At 42.8% G+C, this 27687-nt stretch overlaps 1 protein-coding gene across 7 annotated transcripts in view; it reads left to right on the top strand.

Moving 5' to 3' along the window:
* The window catches only part of LOC118512641 (germinal center kinase 1), a 43331-nt gene that overhangs the window by 8797 nt on the left and 6847 nt on the right, over positions 1 to 27687 (top strand). For 3 of the 7 annotated variants that reach the window (XM_036057351.1, XM_036057352.1, XM_036057350.1), the window contains exons 3-4: positions 25238 to 25333; positions 25740 to 25868. In XM_036057351.1, coding sequence (XP_035913244.1) covers positions 25238 to 25333; positions 25740 to 25868 — 225 coding nt within the window. Of the gene's footprint in view, positions 1 to 2745; positions 3983 to 9117; positions 9282 to 19674; positions 20859 to 25237; positions 25334 to 25739; positions 25869 to 27687 lie in introns of those variants that run through there. The other 4 variants (XM_036057347.1, XM_036057346.1, XM_036057349.1 and 1 more) reach the window with 4 other exon arrangements.

Below are 27687 nucleotides of genomic sequence, written 5' to 3'. Positions count from 1 at the left end.
AAAACTCTGTTTTTTTCTCATATACTTTTACTTTAGAAACACTGCCACATTGGGGATTGTGGTTGGTAAGTGGGAGGTGTAAGGTGGCCTGGGAAAAGTTGAATGACCTCAAAAGCTAGTGTAGATTATTTCCTCTTCATTAACGGCTTACTTTTCTACATAGGACAGCAGGTTGTCGGTGCATTTAAAGCTGCTAAACATGTTTTTCAGGCAAGCAGTACAATGTTTTTGCAAATCAGACGTGCAATAATGTTTTAATATGAACGGTGTGGAAAAAGATTGCATGTTCATTTTGGAGATGTTTTGGAGGAGAGTTTTTTTTTAATGTTTTTATTTTTAACAGCTGAAATTGTTTGTAAAAGCCTTTTATTCAACTCATATCTCAAGACTATTAATTATGGCTCGATATATAATATGAAAGAGGCCTTTAAAAAGGATAATTCATAATTTTAATAAATTAAATTTTCATAAGAATTATTGAAATCTAACCATTCTGATTTATCTATTTCATCGAATCTCAGTTTTGCAAACACATGGTTTATGGCAAATTTACTGCCAAAACAACAATGTTGCCTTACAGTTTCAAAACAACAGAAAAGGTTCAAAATGCGTGACACAAACTTTTTTGTTTTACACCTTTCTCCCAATATGGGAACCGGAACAAACAGATCCGGTAGCTTTATGGCGAAGTGAGACGATGTAATTGGAATGAACATTTTTACCCTTTTCAGGTGTGTTATTTTTTGGGCAGAGTTGAAGCGGCTCAACCTAAAATCCGGACAACCTAAGCCTTAACAAATTGCTGACAGTACCGCGTTTGCACGATTATCCTCTGTCGATTGGATGAAAAGTAATTAAATTTTCGCATCCAGGATACCGGTACTGACACCGACACACGATACTGGCTGGCAAGGTATCGATTTTTGTATAAACGATGTTCGAAAAGGATCGTTCAAAAATGGGGTTATCTATATGGAACGCCAGAATGCGTTGAGTTCATAAAATTTGGTGCGAAAACCTGTACTAGCGGCATGGCATGACATGGCAGGCGTGAGATTGATAAATTCAATCTAACGTTAAAATTATTGGAAATGGAACACTGCTCGACAGCGTAACATATTATTCATATTCAGGCTTAGTACTTTGTAAATATCGATTGACGTTTTTTTGTTGTTGTTGCTCCTTCTTCTAGTTTTCTGGCTCTCAGATGTAATATCGCGCAGATAATCGATGAAATATTGCTTCCTAGATTAGGGCTGACAGCTTCCATTATCCAGGCGGAAGTGAACACGCATAATGGCCATCGGTTGGTTAGCTTTCTGAACTTACATATTTAAAATGAAACGAATGGCACAACATAATGTGCGTAAGGGTTGACATACTACGGGGGGGAGGGAGAGGAATGCATGAGTTGCAGGGCAATATATTTGCTTTGTTTTAAATTTCCTGCATTGCCGTTTCCTGATTTTCTACCCGTAATGAAATCTGCCATATTGAATGTTCCACAACTTCATGAACTCGGCTTTTGCTCCAGATGGCATGTGTCCAACCAGGAGCATAACAAAGTTTTGTTAATGGAGTTGGAATGCAGCCGAATATATACAAAAAGGCAAAAATCCTTGAAAACATAACAACTGTGTATTGTTCGAACGATCGGTTTATCGTTTGGAATGGCACCAGTGATTCCCACCACTGGAATATGTTGTTTATGAATTAACATAAGCGCACATCCTTCTGATTGTATTTATATGCCGCATGCAAGAAAATGCATATGCTTCCCAGCTTTTTCTACAGGAGAGGCCTGACTATTTTTCGTTTGAATACGAGTCACAAGGCTGGGGATGCACATTTTAGTTCAGAGACATTTCCTTCCTTGAAAGAACCTACGCATAACCTCTTACTCAACTTCAGTAAGTGATTAGTCGTGTATGTAAAAAAACTGCTGGCAGACTAAATTAATTAGAGCCAAACAAAAACTTGATTTTTTTATGTTTATGCTATCACTCATAACCATAAGCTTGGCAAGACGGCAAATGACTTCACATTTGTTTTCTTAGTTGGGTTAATCGAGTTAAGTTCTTAAGTAAAGACGCAGATTTGAATCCTATCCATTATCTGCAAAGCACCCATTCTCCAATCAGTAAATGGGGTTTTTTGAGGAAGAAATAAATCTTGATTCCTCATTAAAATTCTTCTGGCATAATGTAGCATAGCGTAGTGGGGCTTTTCGTAAAAGAAGGGCTATTTGCTGCAGTCAGAACAATTCTATGGCCTAAATTAGGTAAATGTTTGAGTTTTTTTCTTATCAAATTTAGTTTTTGTCCATCAAGTGAACGTAAACCATAGTTTTTCCTTATGTTTACTTTGCAACATTGTGCGTGCAAAATTTCCAAATGTACAAAAGAACATTCTACGACGCTTCAATGTTGTTAGTAATGCCGGCGTTTTTGGCATCTTTGTTGGCGTACTAGGCGTACGCGCATCCTTTGAAGAATATTCCGACTGTTTCCTTTATTTCCGCTCGCTCGCGCTCTCGATTTGTTTCGGTTTCTCACTCTTTTTTCTCTCACGACGTGTGAAAACGCGAGCAAATTTCATTCAGATTTGGTTCTCGTTCGGAAAAGCTGCTCGAATACTGCTCGAAAGCATAAGAGGTTGTCTCTCCCTTTGGGCACCCGAATGGCAATGTCATCCTTTCGTTAGCTCGGATGGCTTCGTCGGTATGTTATGGTTTCCAACTGTCCTCGTATCCGGCAGAAGCGAAAGCTGCCAAAAGGTTCTGGCTCCGCGACACGTTCAAATCAGACGTCCTTTAGCAGTGGCAAGAGTGTGCTCGCAGGGCTCGCAGTTTCGCAGTACGAAGCGATGAAAATTGCCCTTCCGTGATTTTGGCCAGTTTGGAAAAGTGAAAGTTTCCCATTTAATTTTCATTTCGTTTTGGGAAAATCGTGTCTTCTACCCATTCGGGAGCGGTGATACGTCGCTGCTTAATGTGTGTATTTGTTTCGTGTGTGCGTGTGTGTCTATTATTTCGCGAAACAGTTTTCCCTACGGACGACGGGACGCTTTATACGATACTCATGTTATGTTGAGAGTCGATAAATTGTTCGTGTTCCACACTCGGTTAATACTGTCTCGCAGGGGAGCAATTTGTAACATCGAAAACATATGTCCATTGTGGTGCGGTATACCGAGTGTGTCTACCAGTTATTATTACTGTAGAGTATATAATTAAGAGAAGATACAAACAACAAGACAACAGTGTGGTGTCAGTGGTTTGCCATTGCTCGGTAAAAAAAAGTCAATCAACGCTGAGCCAGAATAATCAATAGGGGCCACCATTGATAATCGCGTGCAGCGGTGCAAGGCAGGTGTGAAGAAGAAAAGGATCAACTTCTTTAAGTACATTCTGTCGTTTACGATATTTCGCCGTTGGAAGACAGTCCACAAGGCTGAGGAGTGTCCATCGCCCAGTGGATTTGCGATGGTTCTCCAAAATGCCTCTGGGATTGCAACAACCTCACCCGCATCTTGCAACGATGGCAGTACAAGTTCCTCTCGCTGTAGCCAGCAGTGCATCGATACCGATGCAATCAGCTACGATGGAGATGGGAATGGAAATGACATTCGTCACAATATCAACCATGTCCTTTCCGCACCATCTTCTTCGTCATCATCGATCCGATCGCCGACCACCGATTGCAACCGGAATCGAATAGTGGCTAAGGTAGACGAAGCGAAATACCAGCATCATGAGTCATCCAAGCTGATGATTCACGGGCACAGCAACACTAGTAGCAACATTCATACCAATAGTAATAATAACCAAAGTACTGGTGGAAGCAAACGTCAGCATCCGACCGTGAGTGGGAAAGGAGTGTGTACCACGTTTTTCTCCTCGGCTCGTACATCGCAACCGCAGACCGATGTGGACAGTTGTCGCAGGACGAAGGCACACAATGCTGGATGCCGGATGTCGATGGTACGTTGGCAGAGTTTAATGGAAAAGGAAATTTTAATTTGTTTTAGTTCAGTTTCCATTCTCTGAGAACAGAAGTAGACTTATGAAATCGATGCGTGACGGTTTACAATAGGCAAACCGGTTCAAATTTATGCCATAAGGGGATGGAGTATTTTTATCGACTTTTAAATATTATTTACCAGACGGGGAGCGTACAGAATCACGTAAATACAAGCGCTCTTAGCGGTGGTGAAATAGTATACGAAGAGCTGGCAAAGAATTACGTTTTATTACCGGAATTCCGGAATGCTGCGCCAGGAACGTATTTGCACGCATTGGCATCGTGCGGACGTTAGAAAATTACGAATATGAATAACTTTTTTATTGGATTATGTCCCTGGACGTGTGGTGTGGTCGTGGTGGCAGGAAGCAGTCGTCTTCTGTTTTCCTCTGGTCGCGGCCGTAACAGGCAGGGTCTGGTGTTGACGTTTGGGTTGAGTTTTGTTGTATATTTACTCTGCACGTTCATACGTCGGAGGCAAAATAAATCGACCGATGGCAACTTACACGCCACGGGGTTTCCATTATCGTTAGTTGAGAAAAAGTGTTTTTCTGCTCCCCAAGGACTTTTTGTTTGTGGTAGTTTTACATCGATTGCTAAGGCAGTTGTGGTCAGTTTTCTGTCGGCTAAAGTAACTAAAGGGAATTGTGAGTCAGGACCAAAAAATGGCATTATAGTTAAATTTATGTTATTTACCGTCTTATTTTATGTTACATGGAATATAGATATGTTTAATGATTCATCCACTGTGAGAATTTTTACTTCACTTCATTTGGCGATAAGTGACCTGGAAACAGGCATTATCCTTGGGTTCATATACCTTCCATCTATCAGCAACTTCAAACCCCTTTCGATTAATATAGAATTTGATGTGGAGGCAGGAAAGCGATCTATATCGTCCAGTACATGGCTATCTTTCCTTGGTGCGTTTAACGCATCAGGCTTTTCACTGTGGATGCTAATTTCCCTAAGCAACGATCGATACATACTAAAAATAAAGTGCTGTTCGAAGAATCCCCTAAGCGTTGCTCTGGGGTTGTTTGTTTTCATTCAAAGTTTTGGTAGATTCAAGTCTAAAATTCTATAATCGGTTTACCTGGAGGATCGATTCGGTTATAGAGCAGCTGGAGTCGGTATTTCACATGGCAGGAACGGATATCGAATCCTATCTAGATTGTTCCCACTATAATTTGACTCTGTAATTGCTATAATTGGAATAGGCAATTTTTGTCCACGGGTTAGCTATTTGAGCGTAAACAGTTTTAAATTCGTTAGCTATTTGGATTGTTTTTTATTAATTGATTTACTCTACATGTACTTTAAAGTTAACAGAATTGAAAAGCTATCTAATCCATGTTTATTAATCAAAGCTCAAGTTTAATTTTTGCGTCTTACTGTCCTCGCGAAATATTACAACACTGCAACTTCCTCAATACATTAGATAGCTTCAGAGATTAGCACTACAAGGACGAAACTCGATACAAAATAGATCGTGATGTGATGGTAATAAAAATTACCTACCGGATAGCGCCGTTAACAGCACCTACTTTCTTCGATCGGGGAATTTTATCAGCGTGGCTAAGCGTGTTTAATAATCGTTTTGATCTGTTATTTAAATGAGGGGCTGGACTTGAACTGTGTTATTTGCATTATTTCTTTGACCCACAAGTAAAGCGGACGACCACTATACGGAGCCACTTTCTTCCGAGAAATTCGCTCTCTCCCTGCGTGGTTTGTCGCTTTCAATGGTCTGGTCTGGTTTAGACGAAGTAATCAATAATCTTTAAAAATGCGAACCGCCTATTTTGCATGATCGGAGCGGCGAGGTAAGCTTGTACGGAAAGTTAATAGAAGACCGATAGGTCCTATATACTTGCAGGAAATTTGTTCCATCGATCTTTTTATAGGAAAGTAATGAAAAATGCGTCAGGTTCGATTCTTATAATGATTTGTTCCTATATTAAATTATTACAAATGATTTTAATGTTTTTTATACTAAGGGTTAATAAAATTGTGAGCTGCAATTTTTTTAAACAGTCGAAGAAAGTTTAGTGTCCGTCCTTTTCTTTGGCAGTACAACGTCTACAGATCATGATCTTCTATTTCTGGTTTCCTTGAGTTTATTTTATCCGCGACCTAATAATCTTGCATGATCCTGAGATTGTCCGGATCGTCAAGATTGGTATACCGTCTGGAGCGTTTTCTCGCTAGTTTTATTGATACGGGACATCCAGCTACAGTTCAATAAAGTGTCCCGAAAACTAGTTATGTCATGCAAAAATTCTGTGCTATTGTCGTTCTGCAACAATAACTTCGAAAAATCTTTCATTATTGTGAACATCGTCACCGCAAAAGGGCAAGTAACAAGTAGATGCGCAAGTCCTAGCATGGTTGTTTACTTACTCTCCTCCTGCCGCTTCAAACGCAGCTTGCGATTTCTGGCTTTCTGTGACTTGATTTTACCCGTAGCTGGATAGTCAGTCTTGCTTACTTGGAGGCGGTCCAGATGGGAATTGAACCCCGTTCTTGTCGTTTGAAGACCGGCACCGTTATCGCTACTGCCACAGGACCGCCCCAACATAGTTTCTTGCTGGACTCTTTATTCAAGTCATGCTGCTTGTATACAGCAATGCTCAATGATCAAAACCGCAACTAATACAATCTAAAGTTTGCTATGAGGGTTGATAATTGATCTGAAATCAATAGTTCTACAATAATCGACCTATGTTGATGTTACAGTTGACTACCGAATTATATGTTTAGCTTTAAGAGATTCTTTTGTAATAACTCTTTAATATTTTGTGTCAGTTTGTTGCAGTATTTCAATCAATGAAAACGGGTCAGGTATACGGTAAGGATACATTTCCAAGGCACGACAGCTTTCCTTTGAGATATACTACAGCAGGGGCTATGGTGTTAGCCCCTAATTCGTGCCTACAGCTAGCCAACTTTCGCGTGCCTTTGGCGATAGTAAATTAAAAATAGCTAAGCTTTCATTCGGTTTTTCTGCACTTGGTTGACACATGTCACATCTAGCTTGCTTGTTTGCTAGACTTCAACCATCCCTAGACACTGTGCGACTCGGAAATGTCACGTTTCTCTGGTTTTGCCTATATGCGCTGTTGTGGCAATATTTAGGTGGTATTTTCGTTTCACCCAACGTCGTGGCGAACTGGTGGGATTCAGAACCAAGAAGAACCTACAGCAGCAACGTGACAAACGTGTCATTGTCGCTTATTTTCACGGGGCAGAGGAATGGGCAGTGGGAGCGCACTCGATCGTAGTGAGTGTGCGAAGTGCTAAATGTAAGCATTCGAAACATAACACTATCCAACGTGAATGCTATGTTTGGATTCTGGAATTATCACTCCATCAAAGGGAATTAGTTGAACAGCTGCTTAGGGAATAGCTGGTTCGGCTCTATCACATGAATTTGCTAGTGTAAAGTAAAGCAAAGGGCAAAAGGAATTTTGTGTAGTCTGTGTAAGGAAAGAAAGGTTTGGAGTGTTTTTGAATTAAGTTCATCAAGTTTTTTTCCAACAAACTATTACCTTTGTTAGAATGAAAAGCTAATCTATTTTTCTTTGTTCTCTTTTCAGGTGAGTTAAGATGCTACGTGGGAAATCAAAAGCAAGTTAATGGTAAAGAATGGTAAAAACTTTTATCGCTTTTAATATAACTGATTGAAAGGCTTAAAAATTTAAGCAAAACTGAAGCTTACTTTAATAATGTTTTTAAGTGTACCTATGTAACGCATATACGTAATGCTGCTGGGATTAGTAATTGACGGTTTTGTACGTTAAATCAAAAAGATCAACCGTGGTTGCTTCCGTAAAACGCACACGTGATGTATAGAGTTCTCGAGTTTCCGATGGCTTTATATCACGTTTTGGCCGCCAGTTTCGTGACGTGCCTCTTTTCACGAACTTGAATGTTGGCGATTAAAGTTTCGTTCATTCTTTTATTAGTGACTGCAATTCGGTCTTTGCGATGTCTAGTGCAAGCTGAATTGTTTTGTCGAGTGTATAATTGTTTTTAGAAGCGTACACATGGTCTGAAAGCAGGAATCGTGTCTATGAGCTTTACATGATAGCTGTGGTACATTCTACGAATATTCGACTGTGCATTGAAACCTGCAATTCAATTCGTTCTATGTTGCAGATAAAATTTCATAATATTTTTAAGTTGTGTTTTTTTTAATACTAATCGCTTTATGTTAGTAACCTGATTCTAAATATTTTAATACTAAATATAAATTAATTAGTGGAAGGTATGTACTTTAAAAACACCCAACCAAACAATAATTGTTTGACATCAGCTGGTGGCAAATGCTACCAACGACTAGCAAAGCACGATTTTATGCCAGTGTTAGTTACATTCAAAACACACCTTTAGTATCGTGGCCGTGTGCACGTTCGCGTCGTGGTGTTCGTGACAGGGGTTTCATGCTTTTGCCTCCCACTGTGCTCCATTCATAGCCGTACCGTGCGGCAACCGACGTAGTGGAACACGATACGCTGGAATGTTTATGTTGAAGCATATGCTTTCCCGCAGCCAAGGCATTGGTCGTGTTTTGGGGGGGAGGGTTTGGCGTTTCTCGCGCATTGGAGCCACGTAACATACGGAGCTTTAGCACGGTTTACCCCAGGCAGCATGCTTTCAAGCTTGTTGAATCGTTCGTGGTTCGACACGAGAGTTGCAGATGATGATTTTTGTGCTGTACCGCGCGGCGCAACACACGCCCGACTGCGTGCTGGGTGATCATACCGCGGAAGAGCAAGACGTCGAATGTTTGGGATGTTGTGTTGTATCTGCAGAGAGAAAATGTACAACCGCTCGCGAGACGCATCTCCGTTTGGCGAGCTTCCCTTCCGAATGCGCCACGCAGAAGGTAGACACAGGCCCGGTCGCGTTGGTTGGATCCGTATAATGGGATTGTTTGCCGTTTGGGCAACTTTCGTAGGGCTTTTTAGGGGTACTGTGAGGGGTGCAAAAGTGGGCGGGGGGTGGGAGAGCACACGCGGCCAACCGGGGTGTGTGTTGGTTTCGTGCACGACGTGGTTGAGTCCGTTGCGCGATCGGTTTGGACGCTCAGTTTCAGTTAAACTTTCGGCCGGGAAACGCTACGCCAAGCGTACGTTATGCACTCGCGGCGCTAAGTTAACTGCGCGTAAAAGCTTAAATTGCGCCCTGGAACTTGAAAGTTATTTAGCTGCTGTATATTAATATCCATTGGCGCGTGCGTCTGTGTATTTTACGGTTGGTGAATGTTTTGCGTAAAATTTAAAGTGTTCTGTGCTAGGCCGGAAAGAAGTGTTTTTACGCCTGTGTGAAGTTTTTACTCCTCACAATCGATCTTTTGCGCAGTGTTGTTTTCGTGTAGTTGCTTTGAATCGTGTAATTATCACCTTGAACGTGATTCCACATTATTTGTGAATCTGGCGAATAGTTTGCGTCTGGCGTGTGAAAAGCGTTGGGAAAATTACATACACATTGTGTTTGAATGCGTTCGAAAGTTGCTCCATGGCCTCTAAAACTGCGACTAAAACTGAAAAAAATTGTCAGCTAACTATTCAAATAATATAAAAAATTGAATTATCAACAGTGTTTCTGTGACACGAGTTTTACAGTGTTGGATGGTGGTTTGCGTTGGATACCTCGTAATCAGTTTGCAGCTTGGTTAAGATCTGCATACCTAAGATGTGGATTAGCGTTTAGAGGAAACATGTGGAGGAATCTTGAAACTTTTTAAATTAAATTAAAGGAAAAAGTAAACAGATAAACATTTACCTGTTTGTCTGCAGATCTCAGAAGTGGAGCAATGTTTGTTAAGTGAAGAATGCGGCGTACTGTTGAGAAGAGATATGCAACGATCAAAAGCGCTGTTTGTAGTATGATATGCCCGGTGTTGAAAACAAACACCCAAGTGGTAATGAGAGCAGTCGTTGCAGAGAATATCGTGTGTATATTCAGATAAGCTGCGGCCAACATCATGGATAATAAGCCGTGGTAGCCGCGCACCGTTCTACTTGTTGTTTTATTGCGATGTGTTAACTTGACAGATATGGCTATTTAAATGTGGTTATTTGCTTTACTTTGCAATGAGTTAAGCACAATTTGGTACTTATTTATTCGCTATTTCCATTTAAACTCTGATGGCTATGGTTTGTGAAATTTATGCTCGGTTTTGATGCGTGTTCCTGTCAGCTGTAAATGACCGAATCCAATATTACTCCTTTTTAAGACGAGCTCAAGAATATCGTTTTGTTGTCTTGAAGTCGCTCCGAATCGCACGTATACATTTAATGTCTTTCGACGCCTTGTACAAGTCGGGGGGGCTAGATAGCGAAGATGGAAGGCGAAAAATATGAGCCGTTTTATGATGCTGGGTTGCTGCTGCCAAATGGATACAGATTGATTTACTGCGGTCCGGAAAAAGCTGATATTATTTGAAGCGAAGACAACGAAAAGCCAGTGGTTGGTACAGTGCAATAGTTTCCGATAATGGTTTCAATAAAAACTAGAGCATAACGAGCGAGCCGGTGGATCAGCCCGTGGGTGTTCGTGGAAAATTGTTTTCAAGTTCACTTAGCTTGTGGAATGTTGGGTTTTTTTATGGAGTTCGCTAAGGGAAAAAACATTTGTTAGAGTATTGCGGATATTTGTCGTGATATTCTCTGGTATAGTTTAATGATGTTTCTTGGTGGGCGAGCATCTTTATAAAGAGAACGCTCTGGTTTTTATTACTCTTTGGCACTACAACCTCGAAAAGCCTCGGCATGCTGTTTCTGTGACTTGATTTAACCCGAGCTGAATAGTCAGTCTTGCGTACAGGGAGACGGTTTGGATGAGATTTCAAAGTTTAGTAATGTCAAATACTAACAAATGGAATCTACACGTTGCTCAAGTTTACTGCAAAAAGTGTTGTGGACTGGAACTGGAATGTCATCTCATCAATCTTTTAATATTTCACACATATGCATCTTCCAGTTCATTTGAAAGCTTTTCGCTTAATCGTGCATTCAATGTGTGATACCATCGGGAATGGGGTTTAGCCAAATCGATGGCCAAATTTCAGCCAACTCGGCGCGGTACTCGTTTAGCTTGCTGGTTTAAAATAAACTTGAAACCTGTTCGATGAACCGGTTGGATTTCGAGAAGTTGGAAGAAAAAAGAATTTTTACACGTACACAATCTCAACAGAATGCGTGCTATGTATGGTTAAAACTTTCGCTGCAGATTATTCTCAAAGCGCGTTGAAGAAGAAGAACCACGCGGCTACCTTTTGGGTTAATGCTTCTGAGCTGATTGAAGACAGCTGCAGTAAATATTTTAAATGCTTGCAAAACAACTACCTACAATGTTTCAGTTTACCAAACTAGAGCAACATTTTGGTCAGTGAATGACTTCTCACCAAATGTGAGGATATTCCAATGTCCAATTTAGTTTCATTTGTATTGACTATTTTAGTGACCTAAAGTGCTGTGTTTTAAGTTTTTCTGGCCCATCCAAATGTGATGTTCCGGGCTCGGTTTCTCAGTGCCGTGAATTTATGAGTGTGTTAGTGTTGGACTCTCAAAGGTGGGACGTCTTTCACCTTCCGAAACATATGAATATTTATACGCGTGTGGCATGAATCGGATACCTTCAGTTTCTTTCGCATTTTTTAAAACTATTTTCACTGTCATCGGACAGGTTCGTATCTGCGGCAGTGGGCCATTTTGATAATGCTTCCAAAAGAGGACCATCAGGAAAACGAAGAAGCCGAGCTTTGCTTCGCGAACATCCACCCCAAACGAAAACTTCGTACAGGTGTGCGAGTAATGGTGGGATTGGCATCGTCGGTGTTGGAATAGTGGGAGATTTTCGACCACGTTCGGATATCTTCCCTCCTCTTTCGGTCCATGTTGAACCACACGAGACTCGCGGGTCGGTGCAGAAGTTAAAACAAACTATTCAAACATTCCGCAGAAAGTGATGGGTATGTGTGCATTGTATTGTACTGTGGCACCAGCAGTAGTCCACAACCTTCACCGCGCTTCGACCACGGAAAGGTAACCTACTTTCTCCCGTGCCGAACGTGCCGAACGTCTCTATGGCCAGCTCGACTTGCGCCCAATTTCCTCTCAAACACGCACAGCACGCTTGCTTGCGGTGCTATTGCCGAAATGAAACAGCAGTCCCCAACCCCTCCAGAGAAATAAGCAAAAGAAGCACACAAAACAGAGCCCAGAGTGCGAGTTACCAGCGCTGAGGTATGGGGGTTCACGCATAAGCCTCAAGCCCGGTGGTGGATTGTCGTGGGTCGAAAACGCTAATATCGTCGTTTTCTTTCCTGTACTCCGAAATATTCTACGTGCGGGGCTGTTCCCTTCATTATCGGTTTCCAGCACTGATGTGTCATATGCTTTCAGCATAACTTTTGATCAGCGCAGTTCCCGATTAGGAAATCATACTTTTATTTTCCTGGAGCCACACAGGCATGTTGGGCCGGTGGTGGCGGCCTCTCTTCCATAACCGGTAATGTGCCAAGCGGGGGTCCAAAATCGGGAACAACGGTTTTGGTAACGGTGGTTCGAATTTTGTGTTCATGCAGGCCTTGTTCGATTAAGTCTAACCTTCTTTCTGACTGCCCAATCCTGGCTGACTGAAACATTTACGCTCCTGCAGCGGCTCTGAGATAAGCTGCGAACTGATCGTTGCATCATAATCATCTAGGAGCATCGAAGATTTCATCCATTTGAGTCATAATTATGTATAGTGTTGCCGTTTATAGTCCATTTAACCAGGTTATGGAGTAAAAAAAAAAAAAATTCGAGCTCATATTCTGATGCTGGTATAAACTACTTTAAAGACACAGTTTCGCATTTATGTTTTATGATAGCTTTTAATCCAAAACCATAGACATGAAAAACAAGTGCCTTGAACGATAACCAATCTTGAGAACTATTTTGGATGTTATCACCAAACGATAGATAGTGAGCGTGATATAGACGAGCGAATAAGCGTGTGTAGAAGATTTGAGTGATTGCATAAACGGTAGCCTTTTTGAGCAACACCGGTGCTAGCTAGCAACCTTGGTGTGATATAACAGCAAGGCCTCTCTGCATGGAAGCTCCGCTAACCTAGTGGCATTCGTCCGCCAAGAAAAATGCCGACCGCTTCGTGTCGACGTCACAATCATTTGTCTTGCGTATCTGTAGCGCTGTAGCCTGCAGTCGTCCACCATTGGATCTGTGGAGTGTTCAATCCGTTCCAAATCTGAAAAACAGCGTCGAAGTCAGCCCCACATGCCCTAGTGCACATGCCTTCAGGCGCCGATCACTGTTTCGTCACTGACATCGTATATCGTGAAGTTATGTCTTTTATGGACCTTTATCCATTTGTGAATGTGGTGCGAAAGCCGAAGGAATTTGATTGGAAGTCTGCGTCGAAGTCTTGCTGTTGAAATGCTTGGAGGTTTTTAGTCGATTTTTAATTTAAAGTATGTCGTCGGTTCCTGACAAGCATGTGAACAAGTTTTAACAGTTTTTTATGTCATGTTTTCTAAACTAGTGCAACAAAGGTGTAGGGCGTCTTAAGTATAGTGTTGTACATGTTTTAGTTGATTACAGGTAATAATTACCCTTATTGCTCGATAATTTGTTTCATAAGAACTATCTATCATTGAAAAAAATTAAATTTTCAAACACAAACGCAACTTGCGCACTGATCAGATCAATCTGTGACAGCCTTGAGATGTTTCTTCATGAGCAACGTCAATACCACTATCATGATAAACATATGCCATCACCACCATGTCCTTCAGTCAGTAGCTATCGTAAACGCTTCTTAGCGGGTTTGTGTGTTGTGCTTGTTGAGATCTGAATGTTCGATTGAATGTTTGTTGTTTGTTCATTTTTGAGTACTTTGCGAAAGAGTTAAGTAAAATCGGAGCTACTCCAAATCATTACACAGCAGATGCAATTTGAAACACTGGTGCCATCCACCGACACAGGCAAATTGATGTACGTTTTCTACACCACGATCTTTCGGCGCTCTTAGCATGGGAGTATGCAACTGCAAATCAATCATCAATACTTGTGCAACGTCGATTGCCACAGCTTGTCGGCATGCAGATTGGTTTGCTAAATTCAGCAACCGTTTCTGCGGTGTGCTGCTGCAGCCCACACCGAGTACCGTTTTGCTGCCGCACGAATGTGTTTTCTCGACAAAACTCTCCGGCTGTGTCGTGTACGTGATCCAATGTTCAAGGTTGCTCACCTTGAACCGGATAGTAGCCCGTCAAATATGTTGTGCTCCCTCACACTCCGCACGAAGAGCGAATTGGCTGGGTGGGGTCGGTTGATACACAAGCCACACTTGGCCTTTAGCCACCTACAACAACTCGGCAGCAGCGGCAGCAGTAGGCATAGGATCATGCGACAAACAATGAACAAACAGTGCACCCAAGGCCCGTGCCGCAACTCTCGGGTTCCGGTGCCAAAACGGTGATTGCTTCCAAAGGGCGGCACACCCAAACTTGCAGACAAAATGCGGTGCATTCTCGGAGCTCAGTTTGGAAGCGTCGTGTTGGCGGCATCGAGCTCTATTTTCGTGCCATGCCAAGCTCAAATTGTGTTTATGTGGCTGTGTGCGTGTTTTTATGCAGTACCTTCCTCATCCTATGGCTGGCTCGTCCTAATAGTGTCGTCGATCATACTATTCGATGAAATCGTCCCAGCATGGGCGGCGGTGGCGCGTGGCTTCTAGTATGGCGTTTGCGTTCGAGGAAAACATTGTTTGACCTCGTAGGATGAACAGCTAGATGCGAGTCGTAGATACGAGTACCCGGTGTTACGCTCCTAGACACAGCCAATTGATTATCGATTGTTGAACTCGGTGCACCATTCTGCAGAGACATGAAATGGAAGCTGGAAATATGGCGGCCAGGATTTGTGGGTTATATAGGGAAGTGGCATCACATAATTCTCTATGAATATATCGTTTCCGTTGTCGAGCGAAGCATGCCAAAAAGTTGCATTTATTTATTGCTTGCGTCACGATTGCACTCTATACGATTGCACTGTACGCATTAGTTGTTCTAGAGCAATCTTGCACATTATTTTATTAAGAAAACTTAGGTTCTACATCAACTTTAAGATGATACATGTCCCTTACATGGTACCACATCATATTGCAATGTAGTAAATAGTTTTCAGATCCGAAATGCCAACAATTCGATAGAAACACATGATTTGTACACGGCCACACTTCTTACGCCTCAGGCAACGTGTGTTTCCTTCAACCAAGCACCATTCCTCCAAACATACATAAATTGTTGCTTTAATTGTTCGTTGCCGATATAGGCGCTTCCGCCAGCATTGGTGCAGGTGCTTTCCGTGGTCAGAAAGTGTGTAATGTGTCTAGCAGTGTATAGCGATGCGTGCAATGCATGGCGATCAGGTTTTTATTTCTGTGGCATTGCAAGACATCAAGATGTAGCTTTTTTCAGTCGTGGCGTTTCTATGCAACACCTGGAGAGGTGCGCCAAGCGGACTGGAATCATGAAGTATAACAGCCAACAAGGATGATATCTATCATTATTCAAGATACATGAGCGTTATATTGCTTGACAGTTTTATAGATGTATGATATCTAGGGTTCCCCAGCTATGCGTGCTTGGTATGTGTGTACGATACTGCTTTACTTTCTGCTCTGCTATACATTGTACAATGGTCTCAGGTCAATAGTTCCTTGAATTGTTTCAAGATCATATGCGGATCAAGTCGAAATGCTGTCTAGAAACAAGGGGCAGCCAAAGCTTACTTCGGTTTGGTATGTGTGTGTATAAGTTTCTGCCGTTCCGACGACCTTGACGACTACGGTTGACTGAAAATGACTTCCTTTCTGAAGGGTACATTTACGATTGATTTGCATGTTCAAGTAGGAAATGGTGTGAAAACAAGCGCATATTAATTATCCAGATTGCCGTGACTGTGAGATACTGCATGGTCTTTGACATTTTCGCTACCTTCATGCTTTGGGTTCAAAAAGAGTTGTAGTGTTGAAGTTCATTTTGTACTGTATTGTGAAATTACTGCAGGTTTTCAAAAATCAAGCTCAATTGGCATTGCATTTTTTGAGTAAATGACTGATCAGCTGACAATTGGGAAGTTTACTAATGCTTGGAAGGTCTCGATAAAGTCGGTTAAGTCAGTTGTGCTGGTTGGTTAGTTGGTTCACTGGTTTTTGGTCTGCCAATCGTTCCGTATCGCACAGCCATAGCATTTGTCTTTTCCATCGTGTCGACCACCAAACTCGTCGTTTGCTTGTATGTGTTTGAGGGAGGCCAGCGGATAGTGTCGGAGCTTAACCAAACAACCTGCACCATTGGCCAGCCATCAGCCACCCAAACTAGTACTGTTGGTCGGGGAGAGTTCGGCCAGCGTTGGAAGGGGGATTTAATATAAGCTTTTTTTCATCAACCTGTTGCATTGCTGCGAACAGGGCCAAGCCTGTTGTGTTGTGCTATGTTGTGCTCTTTTTGCTCCCCAGTTTTGCTGATGTCTGCCACCGCGGCAGTAACCGCTCGGATCGATAGAAAACGTTGTACCACTTTTTGCCACCACTGTCACACACTGTCAAAGTGGACCATATTTTGAATTGGAACCCCTACATTCAACGCGAGCGAATGCTTTTGGGTTGACGTCAAATTGACTGACTGACCGACTGACGGACCATAGGACGGGCAGGTTGAAGCAGTACGGTTTTATGTGCCCCGATTTGAGCGTGGTGTGTGAGTAATCATTAATATTGTAATCAGTACGTCATGCCATTCAACCACGATACTATCAAGCACAGGAGGTTCTAACTTACTGAAGCAGCGTGAAACGGATCATAAAACCTGCTAAAACTATCATACTACTCTGCTTAAGTAATACTTCAAGAAAATTACAATGTTCAGAATTAACATCTGAAGCAGTTGACTATGTAATGTTCTTCTTTCGTTCGTTAAAAAAATGACTTAAGAATTTAAGAATAAAACAACAATTGAATGAATGCCGGCTTCATGGAAAGATAGTCAAACATAATGAATGCAACTGATATGACAGTACAAGAAATGAGACATCTGGAAAAAAGGCTTTTGTCTTTTCTACATTTATTTTTCAACGTTCTTCGGTACTCAGTGTTGCAAGGGTAGCAGCTGCAGTTCACCGCTACTGCCTCCGAAGGTTTGCCCTATTCTGTTGGAGAAGTAGTTCATTTCCGTAAACATTCACATCGAAACTTCACCACTTTCTGTGTCCGCGGGGCAGACGATTCGTGGGAAACTGAAAGTTTTTATTAACAGAGAAGATGAGTGCAGCGAGTTTTCCACCGCCCACAGTGGTTATAGTGTGTTGTGCCAACTGTCCAGTGTGTGCTCTTCCTCTTCTCCGCACGGGCGTAGAACAATTTCCGTTAAGCACCGGGAGGAAATCAAAATCCTCCCGGTTCGTTTTCGGTGTCCATGCCATTCCCCGCTAAAACGCTTTGCTGTGCTGAGAACCGGAGGAGGGTTGTGGGTACTACTGGCGGCGAAGAATATCAGGCGTACTTAGAGGGGCCTCAGCCTCGGAACCCTTAACTCAATTACAGCTTTTGCTCGATTTCTTCATGGCAAAATTATACCCATGATGGTAGCAGAGCTGAGTGCAGTACCGAGCGCAGTGGTAGGAGCTTTTACAGTACCCGACTAGACAAGATCTCCGCGCTATTTCTGCATCATGGTTGCATCTAGTGAAACGTTTTTCTTCGTACAAAGCAATATCGTCATGATCGTGCTGTGAAGAAGAAGAAGAAGGGAGCTTTGGTTGCGTTACCTCCCGGCCAAGGGCTTTTCCGTTGGTCGGAGTTTGCGCGTTCATAAAATGGTTGTATCGTCGTTATGTCGTTGGCACTATCATGCCTCGACAGCCCACCGTCGTCGTCGTCGTCTGACCGGGTATTCTAATTGGATTTGAAGCACTGCGTCATCTTCTTCGGGGGAGGCGGATGTTTGCGCCGTTCTGGTCGATCCGTGTTGCATCAGACGGAACTGTCGCAACCGTTGGAATAGTGTTGTGAATAAGTTATGAATCTGCCATCATGACCAGTAGCTGAAAAGTAGTTATTGGAAACGAAGTCCCCAAGACATGGTGGTCGGAAAACGGACCGATGTTATTTATTCACGAGCGAGGATTTGATCTTTTGGAATGCCGCTTCAGAGAACTTTGCAAAGTTATGCACGTTTAAGTAAATGTTTAATTCATGTTTTGTTTAACTCTTTCTAAAATTTATCTTACGAATGATGATCATCACAACAAATGCTGGAATTGTTGATCAATGCTGTCTGTTGATATTTTAATTGTCACCTCTTAATGACCACACTAGTTTATTATCTTGGTAGATTCATTGATATGAAAACCACGAGAAACAATCAAACCAATACGATGTGTGAAGTTTAAGAAAGTTTAAACCAACCGCGCGGCCGTATTCACCACGAAAATGCTCATAATGTTCTCACCATCGCGCACGACCGAACGCTGGCAGTAATAATTTCCATCCTCATTTATTAATCATGGAAATGGGGTTGATGCATAACGAGATGTTGAGAAGGAAAGGAAGCTGAATCAAAGCGTAGAGCCCAATAATTCTGTTCCGTTCGAGACACTCGTCGCTCGAGTCTCGCGTTCGCACAGTATCGTATCGGGAATCGGTCGCTTCACTTCATTTCTTACCTGACGCTTTTCTCCCAGGGTGAGAAGTTTGGACGATGATTTCCTCAACCGTTAAATCAATCAACCACACTGTGGTAAGAAACACACATAGCCGGTTAGCGTCGATTTGGCAGACTTCTGCTTCTTCACTCTCTCTCGGTCGCTGCCTTTGCTGCTAACCACGGACACCTTATGTTGTTATTGATCGTTTAAATTATTTTTTACGTATTTTCTTTGTGGAGCCCTTTACACGTTACAGTTGCAAGTAACCAACGTGCAATGTGAGTTTGAGATTATTTTTCGCATTTTGTTGTGTTTGTGTCGGGTTGTTTTCGTGTTTTCTTTTTCAGAACGTTAAGTCCATTTTAAAAGGCACGATGTTTAATTACCTCTGATTTGTAACTGTTTTCGTCGTTCGGTTTCCGGACTTTACGCTCATCGTTCCTGACACAGATTGTTGATTGATGCTAGTCGTCAGGTGGCTTTATAGCGTGTGCTGTGGCTATAGGGCGAAGTACCTTCCGTTGGATGACTAGAGAGCAACAAGCAAAATAATTTGGATGCAAAAATAAAAAGGTATTGAGTGAGAACATCGGCATTCTGGTTTTAACTTCTCAAGAAAATTGGTTAGCTTTTCTCTGATTATACAAACATAGAGTTTCCACTAGAACATCTGTTGGTAGCATCGCTTAAACATATGATTTTCATTGAAATTAAATGACATGCTATCGAAGCGCAGTACCTACGATACGCTAGGCAATATTAAGCAAGCCCGTTTAAAAGCCAGACATGTACACCACATCGCACGCTCGGAGAGTAAGACGAACAGAACAATATTGAAGATGGCAAGAGGGCTCATATTTCATTATGCTTCGTCCACCTTAACACGCTTCGCCTGATCCAACGGTATTTCTCTCCACTAATCTAATCAGTGAATCGGTGCGTAAAGTTAGCTGACATTTGTGGCAATGACATACCAAAGACTCTGGGAATGCGTCAAGGGCTCTTGAAGATGAATGCGTGAAGTGAAAACGAGCTACCACAACGCTTTTTACACGTGCAACAGGTGTATCCCATATCAAGCATTCAAGTGTGTACATAGGGGCAAGCAAAGTGTCAAAGGTTCACGTTACAATACGTCTCACAAATCATTGTGCAGTTGCACTTTCTGCTTGCCGTGGCAGTGTAGTGACAGTGTGTCTCTCATCCCTCTGTCGCTAGCATGCTGCAGCTTGAACAGGGTCTACAGATCTAGATGAACGCATCTTTGTTTGGAGCCGAGTGTTGTGTTGTGGTAAAGCGTCAAACGAAACGTGTAGTTTAAGCACGACCATGTGCACACGTTCCTGAGTAATCAGAGCACGTACGAAAGCGCGAAAGTGTTCGAGCCAAGCACACAGGGCACAGCATTGCAGCCGCGCACATGAAGCGCGACGAGGAACGTGCGCGCAAGATGTGGCGGGACATTGGTGTTGCGGCTATGCAACACGGTCCAAACACTCTGCACCATCATCAGCCATCGATGTACGGCGGTCCCGGCAACAACAGTACAGCCTCGACGCTACCCAGTAATCCGCACTGGAATCAGCCGGGATACCGGAATTCCTACAGCCTGCCACATCCGACGTCGCAGAATGGAGTCAGCAGCGAACGCAATGGTGGCGGCCGTGGGGTGGACGTTGGTGGAAGCCGCTATCAACACTACGACGTGAAGCCCTTGTCACAGGCACCCTCCTTTCCGGAGATCTCGAGTGCCAGCTACAATGGCAATGGGTACCATCTCCCGCACCATCACCCCCATCACCTCCACCACCAGCCGCAGCAGCAGCCCCATCATCCGGCGGGTCATCATGGGCTTAAGCCTCCGCGTCCCCTATCGATGTACGAGCTGAGTAACGGGCATCACAATGGAGGCAGCAGTAGTCCGCAGTTACACTCGCTACCACCGAACTTTGTGCCACACCAAACGCGTAATGGAAGCGGACGGTCACCACCTCCGTTGGTGATCCATAACAACAACCAGCATGGTATGGTGGGAGGACCACGATCACCTGTAGGTCACGCCGGCGAAGGTATCGGAGGAGGTCGCGCTCTTTTACAACAACCGGAAGAACTGGTGAGTTGTAAGGTTTCGTCTCGGTTAATTGGATCTTGGAGTGGCCGTAGCCTAGCTACACGATACCATCGCCAAAGACAAAGAAAATTCAAACTCAGTGCTGTATGTGACTGAGACTCCAACTCGAAGAAATAGTCATATCTGGCTGGTTATGCGAAGGAATATTTTTTTAATATAAAGATGTGTGATGTTTGGTGTAGGCCGAATGATAGTAGAGTTTTTGTTGCCTAATGTTGATTTATCGTGTTAGTCGTGTCTCTCTATTGAATCTACTCATATTGTCTATTACACGTTGTTTGAAGTTCATTTGTTTCAGATCAATGTATCAATTGTTCATAAGCGTTGTTCCAATGCGATTTCTATTGAAGTCTAAGAGGGTATGCGTTGACATAGAGCAGTTGCATGAATCTATTTCTTCAGCTATACGATTGATTTGTTGCAGCCGTAACCTTTTCGGCGGTTGTACAAAACGGTCTCATCAGCGACGAATGCTACGCCATTGCTCGTTGTAATGATGCCGATCGTTTCGGAGTGGGAACACCACTGAGGGAAGTCAATGGAATTGGCAGTTGCTAAGAATCGAAAGTCACGAGACCTTCACGGCAACCAGGTTTCGTCATCGGCGTTGTAGAATCAAACCCTTAAAACATTTATCTGCCCTTTCGTCAGCTCAGCCAGCATCGAGTACGTATCTACAGTGTCGTTCGGCAAATTGGGCAACAGTTACCGTCTCAGAGAGGGCTTTACTTCCACACATCAAACTTTACCCTTTTTTTGACACTGCTACTCCTACTCTCTACTGTAAAAGGGTGGCAATTAGCGATCTTTTTTAATGTTTCTTTTAAACTGCATAATTTTGTGATACTTCAACTCATCCGCAACGGCAGCAAAGGTACAACAAAAAAACGCATCGAAATGTGTTAAACGTTTTGCCGGCTGTCTGCCGAAGAAATGATTTTAATTGGACTTTTCACTGAAAAACATTAGGCATGTTTAAGGTTTTTTTTTCTTTTTACTTTACTCTCGCATTTATTGATGCTTTCCTTCCACACGCGCGCTCGTGCGCTATACATTCTTTGCTTTCTTGCGCTCGCTGAATCTCCGAGATCGCTGGTCACCCTTGGATTGAAATTGGTAAACTTTCGTAGGCCGAGCAGCGAGGAATTATGTCTAATATTGTCTAAAAACGCAAAACTCTAAACACGACTGATTTCACTTTTCGCCGGCCTTATGAGCCGGCCCCTTTCCCTTTCAGCTGGGATGGAAAACCTAACGCCCATCGCAGACAATCAGCATTGGCAGTAGCGTAGAAAATCGACGATACATACGGAGGAAGAGGAAGAGGAAAGGGGGGGGGGGGGGGGACGAGGGGACGGTGATCAGTTGTTGTGTGTTTCGGGATCAGGGTGTATCGAAAGTTGTGATTTTCCATTTCATGTTTCTCCCTCGGCGAACATTATGCTAACGGAAGATTTCATCATTATTTCTCTCTTAGCATTATTTTCCGATCCGAGGCTGGTGGCGCGCCTTCCCTGCCATGCTGCATAGGTACTACTTATCTTACAAATCTCAAAGTAATACGGTTGCCGGTGGCAGCTGCATCCGAGCGCCACGAATCCGATTGAAGCAGAAACTCATTCGTATGGATCATGATTTTACGATTGAGTTCCGATTCGGAAGCATTGCTGCTAATCGCTATTCTCGTGCCGGTGGAAATTCTATAGAAACTATGACGTCTATATATTTGTTAGCCACAGTATATACTTCACTTGGGTGAAGTTGGCTGCAAATACCGCCTCACTGTATTGTTGAGCAATCATAATTGTGAAATAGACAAGGCGAAAGTAAGCAGTTTTGCTGTAGATTCGTGGGTCGTTAGTGTGTTTCATTTTACATCGCAAAGCATTCAAATTCTTTCGAATTTCATTTATTGACCAATGGTTGATTGATATGGTGGGAGGTGCAAATTAGCTGAGAATAATTTGAAAATTCATCTGATCAATCTTTTTAAAGGTCAATCGACAAATTGATTTCACCATTTAGCTAGAACTTTGCGACAAAGATAAAAAAAATCATTAGAAAATGAACTTCAAGGCAACACGCAACCGAACCGTCGACCCTCCACAGTACGTGCCTTAAAAAAAAGGACAAGATAAGACACAAATGAAACTGTCACCTGCATTCCGATGGTATCGCTGGTAGCATTTTATCAGGGTCTGGAACACAGCACCCTTTAGCACCTCTACACTGAATTTGTAATGTAATTGGTGGCTTGCTAGTGACATGATAAGATAGTGGAAACCGTTTTGTTTTGCCACCTATAAGTGCAGGAGTAAAATGCGATCAAGATGAACACGACTATCGTAAGGCACGTTGAAATAGAATCCGTCTGAGGTTGTCTCATTTCCTTATTTGGGTATCTAAGGGTAAAACCGATTGTCGCACACCGGCAAGATTCGCTGCACAAACTTCAGCGTGAAAATAAAATAATAGTATCGCCATAAAGTTCGACTGGGGACTTTGGTGCGAAAAAGCAAGCGTTCACTGTCTCGCACAATGAGCAGTTTGATCGTTATCCTTAGTGTGTGAGTCGCCCGACAAAACCTTGAATAGTGAAAGGGCTCGCGTGAATGCGTCCGCCGAATGGCTTGATTTCTGGTCATCTACTCGACCGTTGTCGATTTGCCTTCCGTCTACCTCCAGCACCAATTACCTAACTGGCCCGCTGACACACATAGGTTATGCTATACAGCACGGAACGGATTAATGCTGAGTATGAATCAGCATACATCGGTCGAAAATGGAAGAAAAACTGTGCTCAATGGCAAAAACGTAACCAAGATGTCACGCCTGCAGAGTATGATTTCTTGTGCAATTTTGAAGGCGGTAGTGGGTACATAGGAAAGGCCTACGAGCGATGGTAATTGCATGCCGTCGTTACCGAACCCTCGCTCGTGTCAGATCAGCTGTGGCGACGTGTCATGAAAAGGGAAGCATATGTAAAGCACGCAGCAGCGTACAGCGTTAGACCACTCCCTAGGAAGCGTTGCCGGTACAAAGCTCCATTGTTTTTGTGGCAGTTCATATTCCGTACAGCTTAATTTGTAGGTCTCGAGTAAATAGAGCTAGAGTGCTAGAGGAGTGTACAGGATTCAGACAAACCGCAAACCCAAACGCTCGGTGTATGTCAAAATAAATCTTTGATCCATGGCAGCGTCATCCGTGTCGAAGTACACGAGACGAGTGTCTAACGCACGCCTCACACGAACGGCACGAAGGAGACAGCGTGGCTCAATAATGTGTAGTCGATCAAAAAGCGACGGTCGTCGTACACTCATTACGAGTAATTTAACTTTCATTTTCCCGTACCCATTTTCTTGTTGGCCTTTTACTGGCTTCTAAAGGCTGCGACGCGATGCACAACCTCAGTCCTCAAACATGGAAGAGTGTGCTAAGCGTGCGAATAAAGGGTAAAGGTAGTTATGGCATTGTCGAACTCCTACATTTTGTCTTTCGTTGCATGCCACCATACAACGGCACACGCTTTAATGCATTTTGAAGGAGTGTATTGGAAAGTGACAAGTCATGTACATCGCACAGGCCTCGTGTTTTCTTAAACATAGGTCAGCATAAAAATAAATTCAGAATACATCACGTCATTCTTCCGTTCTTGCTCCTGGTCATGGTGGTGGAGCATCCGAATCGTTGGGACAAATGCCAAAGCGGTTTACGTTGCTTATCACTTGCACGCGATATTCTGTACCTTGAAGAGCATTCGGTTGGTAACTGATATTAATAGTTTTAGGTATGTGTTAACAACATTTTACACGTTGCATAACTTTTAATTAAATCTTCAGGAAATGCTTTACTCTAATAGAAGAAGGACATGTTGTATAGAACTAAGCGTAGCAACTTAAAGCATAGTTTTGAAGGTGAACGACATTGTTAGTTCTTGCAATAAGAGCGACTTGCTGTACATGAAGAATGTTTCCAAACTTACTCGTGTCGGAATGTCAACGTACGGCGTCCCCAAGTCAAGGATTTCCGGCCCCGTGCGATGGTTTGCAACCTGACGTTTAAACGAATTAAAATCTACTTGAAAGTTTTTAATTAAATCACTTACTACTGCTAGCAAACGGGGATGAAGTGTTGCACGATGTACCTTCCTCTTGTCGACTCGGTATTGTTTGCTTAAGAGGCCCCGTTGCCATTCATCGCGTTGCTGCAAACGTTAGCTGTTCCCCAACAGCCATCGTACCCATCTGCTCGGAACTAGCTAAGGCTAAGTGGGTCGTCGCTAGCTGGCCTAGAGCCTGGGTCCGGAGTCTATTGACAACGGGACTAATATCCTATTTCCTTTTCCTCTCCTCTCTTTGCAGAAAGTCGACCCGGAGCTTATCTTCACAAAGCAGGAGCGTATCGGTAAAGGATCCTTCGGCGAAGTTTTCAAGGGTGTTGACAACCGGACACAGCAGGTAAGCACAGGAAGAAGGAACACACATAAGCTTCACCATTGCGCCTCCACCACGGAGCGAAATTGGTGTGCCTGGTCTCGATGTGTTTGTTGGTGATAAATATCCTTCCGCCAAGCACCGAGTTTCGCATTGGTCCTAGATAAAATAGATGAGTGTTTCTCGGTGAGTTAGTTGTCGAGTCGTGTTGAGAGTAGTCAATTAAATTGAGCTTTTATTGTCTGTCTCCAGACGGTCGGATTTGTGCTCTACAATGTATGACTCTTTATAAACTCTTCTTTTCGCTTTAAAGTAGTTTTGAAGCCGTTAAGCCGTCGTACCATCCTTTGTTTGATTGAGAAGCGCGTCAAATACATTCGACTTATCTTTAATGTACTATGCTTATTCGACTGTTTATCTTTCACAACAGGTGGTCGCAATTAAGATCATCGATCTCGAAGAAGCTGAAGATGAAATCGAAGACATTCAGCAGGAAATTATGGTGCTATCGCAATGTGACTCGCCGTTCGTCACCAAATACTTCGGATCATATCTTAAGGTAGGTTTAATGATTTGATCGTATACTTCTATACTGTATCGTATACAATACTTCAAATTCTCCCCGTTTTTAGATAATATTAAATACGTCTTACTGCTATGCCTCGTAGAATCCTCCCTACTCTATTCAATGCTGACGTCAGCCTTATGACAGTGATCTAATCAATTACATGTCATATATAAACAAATCACCGCTGCTCATCTGTGTTGTGAGGAGAAGGTTTTACTTTTCGCTCACCGTTCACTCTTTACGTCCATATGGCGTAATTCTGCCGTCATCCTTGGTCAATCCGTGTTGGGATTGACAAATTTTTGAGCAAATACTAACTCCACTGCTAGACATGAAAATTAGCATACACAATTCCTCGACAAATATTGTCGTTTTGTTTTACAGGGCAGCCGAATGTTGGATTGCTTATTCAAATTTTCGTACACTTATTTGTGAAAGCACACTGTTTTTGATTCCCCGGTTCGGTTTGGTTATTTGAAGTGAGTGTATAACTAAATTCAAATATTAATGTTCATAAAATATCTAATACGTTAAATTGAACTGGTTATGATACAAAATTGTAGATTTGAAACGGTTTTTTTATACAGGTTGTCATTATATATAGAACGAGCTTTACATAGACGTTATATCGTCTAGAATTAACGTAATGTGCTTTGAAACCTGTAGAATTTGAAAACAGCCATTATATTTGATGTGCTAGAATGTGTCCCAATCCGTCATCAACTTTGCCGAGGTGTGGAATGAATGTCAATAGAGAGTCGCTTCATTCCACGTGCTTGTGTCATTGGCAGAGCTGAGAAGCCAAAGTCGTGGCTTCGGTGTGTTAAGAGATGCATAATTATCAAAGGGGTACATATCTTGAGCGCGCACTGTGCGCCCTGTGCCGTACATTGCTCCCTATCTCTGTTCGCTGATGCTAGTCACTTTGAAAGTAGGAATATGGTATCCAGAGTGCGTACTTTAAGTGTCTTCTTCCGCAATGGCAAGGGGTCTAGTTTGGTGAAATCGGCGTTATCTAAATCAGCACGACACAACGGGACCCTTCAACTTCGTACATGGTACGCTATGTGCGTGTTTGTTTTAATAATGATCGCAAATCGCATCACAATCGCGATACAGTCGACTATGTAGGGAGGTGAAGTGCTTTAGCCCGGCCAATGTGTTCTGAGCAATCCATCTACCCCAACCAATCCCCCTTATAGGCGGGCGCGCACATGACCGTTTGTGAGCGATACCGAATGAATGACTCATACACCAACACGTAGAATAATTTTGAAGGGGGTTAGCTGGACTGTGGAGTTCCACGTCGGTCACATCGGACCGTTAACGGGTCGATGCAAAATAAAGTCACGAACCTGGTGGTACATAAATGTGTATGGGCTACCGTGTGGTTTGTGCTACCTTTCCGAATCCGTAAATGTCACCAACGACGAGCCACTTTCCTTAGCATATTGTACACATTATTCTGTTTCGTTGTGTTTTAAAGTGGTGACGCATACACTGCTAGCATATAGTGCGAACAAGAGGAAATTTTGTTGATATACGGATGGAACGAGACAAAACGTGTTCTTAAAATGTTGGGTGATAAGAAGAAAATTTGTAATAGCAGCAAAGTTAAAGCTTTACTAGCGACTTGAATGTGTTTTCCGACAGTCGGTGAAAGCATGATTCTATGTTTCATCCTACCGTGGCTAACCGAGCAAAGTTATTATGGTTCCAACTCGCTGCACATCCTTCTTTCAGATTCAAAACACATTTTCTCCAATTGGCTGTTGTTGTTTTTTGCAAAACGATCACATTTACCTGTTTT

The sequence above is a fragment of the Anopheles stephensi genome, chromosome 3 (assembly GCF_013141755.1).
Source record: "Anopheles stephensi strain Indian chromosome 3, UCI_ANSTEP_V1.0, whole genome shotgun sequence".
In the NCBI taxonomy this organism is placed as follows: domain Eukaryota; kingdom Metazoa; phylum Arthropoda; class Insecta; order Diptera; family Culicidae; genus Anopheles; species Anopheles stephensi.
This window is presented reverse-complemented; position numbering and strand designations above follow the sequence as displayed.